General features: G+C 32.8%; 1 protein-coding gene across 1 annotated transcript; it reads right to left on the bottom strand.

Moving 5' to 3' along the window:
* Positions 1–801: 801 nt before the first annotated feature.
* On the bottom strand, positions 802–2,552 carry LOC107648735 (purple acid phosphatase 23-like). Its single transcript, XM_021104484.2, has 4 exons — positions 2,470–2,552; positions 1,953–2,170; positions 1,660–1,850; positions 802–1,140 (listed from the first exon to the last, which is right to left on the bottom strand). Exons 1-4 carry the CDS (start codon positions 2,550–2,552, stop codon positions 802–804), a joined length of 831 nt encoding a protein of 276 aa, XP_020960143.2.
* Positions 2,553–4,274: the final 1,722 nt, after the last annotated feature.

Here is a 4,274-nt window from a genome sequence, read left to right on the forward strand (position 1 = left end):
CAAATATTTCTTTTACCTAAATTGATTCATCCCAATGAAATGTTTCCTTTCAGCTCCTTGCTCTCTCAATGAAGCCAGACACATGCTTTAAGCTGTTGCAAAATGGAAGAAACTCATATCTCAATATCAGAACTTCATAAAAAAAACAAGTGAAGCAACAAAAGGTAGAGCCTAAAATTATAGAGGATTCAGCCCCAAAAAAATTTAATAGAATAACCAAGTTGACTTGTTACTTAGTTATGCAATTAGAAATACTTACCTCAAAAACTCATATAGGAAAGCTTACAATTCCTTTAATGTGATTAGATTTGAAAATGTTTCAGGCAGTTCTCCAGTGAAATTGTTAAAGAGGTAAGATTCCGCAATGGGCGAAAGCCTGATGGAGCAATGCCGCGTGGAGGTAGAAGGCCTACGGATCGTGAACTTCTTTTCCCGGAGAAGAAGTAATTGCACTGCTTGGGGCCCAGAAAGCGAAGGGAATGAGCTCGGCTGCTTATCCTCCACACTTATTTTTCTCCGTGCCTGTTTCGCTCCATTTTTCACTTTGAATTGGTCAAAATACGCGGATGAAAACTATATATATAAATGAATATTAATATCTATGGAAGATTATTTTAATACATAAAATCATAGATTCATAGAAATTATTGAACTCTAGGGACTTACGCAATTTTAGATTAAGATATATACAACGAACATTTTTCCTAACATTTTCTAGTAATATTTATTATATACTATCTTTATAAGATATATACTATTATTAAAAAATCATTGGAACTCCTAAAGTGACACTAATCAATATCAGATTTTGAAAAACGAGAATGAAAATTGCACAATATCTAAAATCAAAGAATTTACTTCAAGAATCCCATGTCCAAAACTGCTTTCTCTAAATGTGCTCCATTCAGGTTGTTTGCTCCAACAAAAGTTCCCTTTGGCAGGACTAGAGGAAAAATTCAAGTGGCAAACTAGTCCGATTTCTGGTATATTGTCTCCAGGTGAAGGACACTTTCCTGGGTCATCATCATGATCAACATCTACTTTCTCAATATTTCCACCATCTCCAACAATTATGTAAACAGGTCCATATTTATCCGATGTGTAATTGTAAACTCTATTCATCCTCTCATAAGCATGAACCTGTGTGATGGAAAAAATGTAACTCTTATTGAAATTATAGGAGAAAACTACATCCAAGTTTATTTAAGAAAACACCAATCCAGATAATTCTTTCTAAAAGGACAAAATTCAATTGAAGAGGAAAAATAAAAAGTAAAAAATCACTTCCAAAGATATTGCACCTTCAACATTTTTCAGTGGAGAACATGTAATAAGCATCAAAACTGATATTACATATCTTAATTTCCTAAAATGCAGATAGTGAACTCATTCAGACCCTCAAAGTGACAATGTGGTGCTGCAACCAATTCCCTAATCAGAACCATGACTAATTATTTTGAATTCCATTCAGATTTATATGATCATTATATGATTAGTTGAAAGATTCAACTACTTAAAACATGAGTGATACCAAAAAAATAGAATAAAAATAAATATATAAAAAAAGGAGAAAAATCTTGGATATTTAAACAATCGCATCAAATTATTAATAAGTTGATGTTCTACAATTGATAACAAAATAGAGTAATTTTAACTTACATGACCATTGAAAACAATGTCAACACCATATTGATAGAGAAGTGCTTCCATTTCCAATCTCATACACTCAAATTCCTGATAGTGTGAAGCATAGCTATTATACCAAGGTGGATGCCAGGAAGCAACAAGCCAAGGGGTTACACTCCGGTCGAGACTTTGCAGATCTTGCTTCAGCCATGCAAACTGTGCACCTAGATTGAAGATCCAAGTACACATAACAAGTTGTATCTACACATAAATTATTTTTGTTGAATGGTTTGGAAAAAGGTAAAAAAATTAACCCTATCAATTACCAGTACTATTATAATCAGCATATGCTCCCAGCATAATGAAGTGTATGCCCCCAGCATCAAAAGAATAATACAAGTTGCTTTTGGATCCACTTTCTTCAGCAGGGACTGCGAATCTTGTCAAATATGACTTGAATGTGATGCCATTGACTTGTGGTTCAATCTCATGATTCCCTTCAATAACCATCATTAGAATTTTTGATGTCAAAGGCTCCATAAACCTGATGTATTAAAAAGTAATGAATAAATCATAATCCGAAATTTCCTTTAACAAATGCTTTGGAGTTCGGAAATCAAGTATTTCACATGATGGATATCATTATTAACAATGTGAGGCATATACAACAACCAAGGAGAAGAAGGATTAGCTAATATCTGAGTGCTATGCTACTATACAAAGGATGGTCAGTGCTTACTAGTTTGAGTAAATGCATGCATGAAAGATTGTTAATTATTGAAATTGAAATATATATCCTTTTAAGTATGGTCTCCTACTTCAAAGAAGACATTTATTACATACATCTCTTGAAGGTATGGCAGCTTGACAAGTTCTGGAGGGAGTTTTCCTTGAAGATTTTGTGCGCTCAGAATTCTGTTTATCATTTTATTTTTGGGCAACAAATTATTGGAAGATAAGAAATAACTTGAAAATAAAAGAAAAAGAGAAAAAGCCAAATCACGTTAGTCTTTACTAATAAAAGAAAAAAGGAGAGCTTGAAGTTTAGTCCCTGTAAACTGAACATCAGAAAAGAGCTTATTACCATGAGCAGCTGCAATCGCAGATATACTAGCGACTTCCACAGATGCAGAAGATGATACACCTTTCCCTTCAGGGACTGCTGATGAAATCTATGCATAACAAGAAAATGGAAGTTTTCAAACCTTTACAGTATATACCGAATTACATCTCTAAGTACTTTGTTTCTCAATATATTTTATTTCCTTAATTTGTTAGAGAAGCAGATAAACCTTAACAGTTAACACTAATAATAGAAAGTAGCATTATAACTTATCCCATATTTGTTTTGTTTAAACCAAGTATTCAATAACTTAATAGAGAAAGATGAGTTACCAGCATGGTAATACTGTCGTTAAAATGCACACCCATCTCAGTCATCAAGACCAAAATTGCCCCAGCAACATATGCTACCCACCTGGGAAGTTAATCATTCAATTAGTATAATAATAGAATATTCTAAATGCCTAAGATGCATATAAAATGATGTATATCTACTACCCACTTTCGGGATGGATCTTGAGCAAAATATTTCCTTGCTCTCTCATAAGACATTAGCTTGCCATCTTCCATGAAATCAGACAAATCCATGTCAAATGTTGGACTACGATAGCTAAGCTCTGAGCCATATGACACCTGCACATGAAGAAATCATTTACTAAAACTGATAAAGCTATCTATATTAAAATAGACATACATCTTTTTTTCCCTTCTCTTTCTTAATCAAATCAATATTATTTTCAAAAGAAACACATATTTGTCAAATTTATATATTTTTCGTCCAACCTATAATATAATTCAGAAATACATCTTCATAATAGTTCAAAAGAACATGCAAATAGAGTGAGTTCAGAAACACTCCCCATATTCCATCTTATTTTACAATTTAAGCTTCACTAGTTTTCAACTTCTCCGGTTAGACTATATAGAAACAGCATATTTCATATCAACTGGTGCTAAATCTGTATAATTCAACTTGGCTACTGAGTTTAGTTAGGACTTTGGACTCTCTATATATGCAATGCTAGTGACTAATTAAAGATCAAGATTAATCAAGAAACACCACTGTAACTAACTTAGCAAGCTCAATCAACTAACTACTCAACACTGACTAGTTATCATCTTAAATACTGTGTAGTTCTATTTATACCGTTTTAACAAATTCTACTCTTCTCCCTTAATAACCCCTTCTTTAAATTGAGGTAGTCAGTAATTTGATTAGGAGATGGAATATGTACAACATAAAGAGACTTCTGATTAACCAGATCTCTTAGAAAATAAAAATTCAGTTCCAATTAGTAACAAGGAGACAAGCACTTTAATTATCACAGCAAATAGGTGGTGGCACTTTGGTAACAAGGAGATTAGTAGTGCTTCATGTCTCATCATTATTGCATTTAACAATCATTCAAACATTTACATCAGAAAATACACACACACGCCATGTTTTGCACTAATTTTAGACAAATGATACTGATTAATCAGTTCAAAGAACAGATTAGGGCTCAAACTAAATAAAATCAGAAGCAAAAAAATAACATCATAACAGAAAATGCAGCAGTAACAAGCTAACAACAATGACATCACAA

The sequence above is a fragment of the Arachis ipaensis genome, chromosome B6 (assembly GCF_059453495.1).
Source record: "Arachis ipaensis isolate K30076 ecotype BB chromosome B6, ASM5945349v1, whole genome shotgun sequence".
Lineage (NCBI taxonomy): Eukaryota > Viridiplantae > Streptophyta > Magnoliopsida > Fabales > Fabaceae > Arachis > Arachis ipaensis.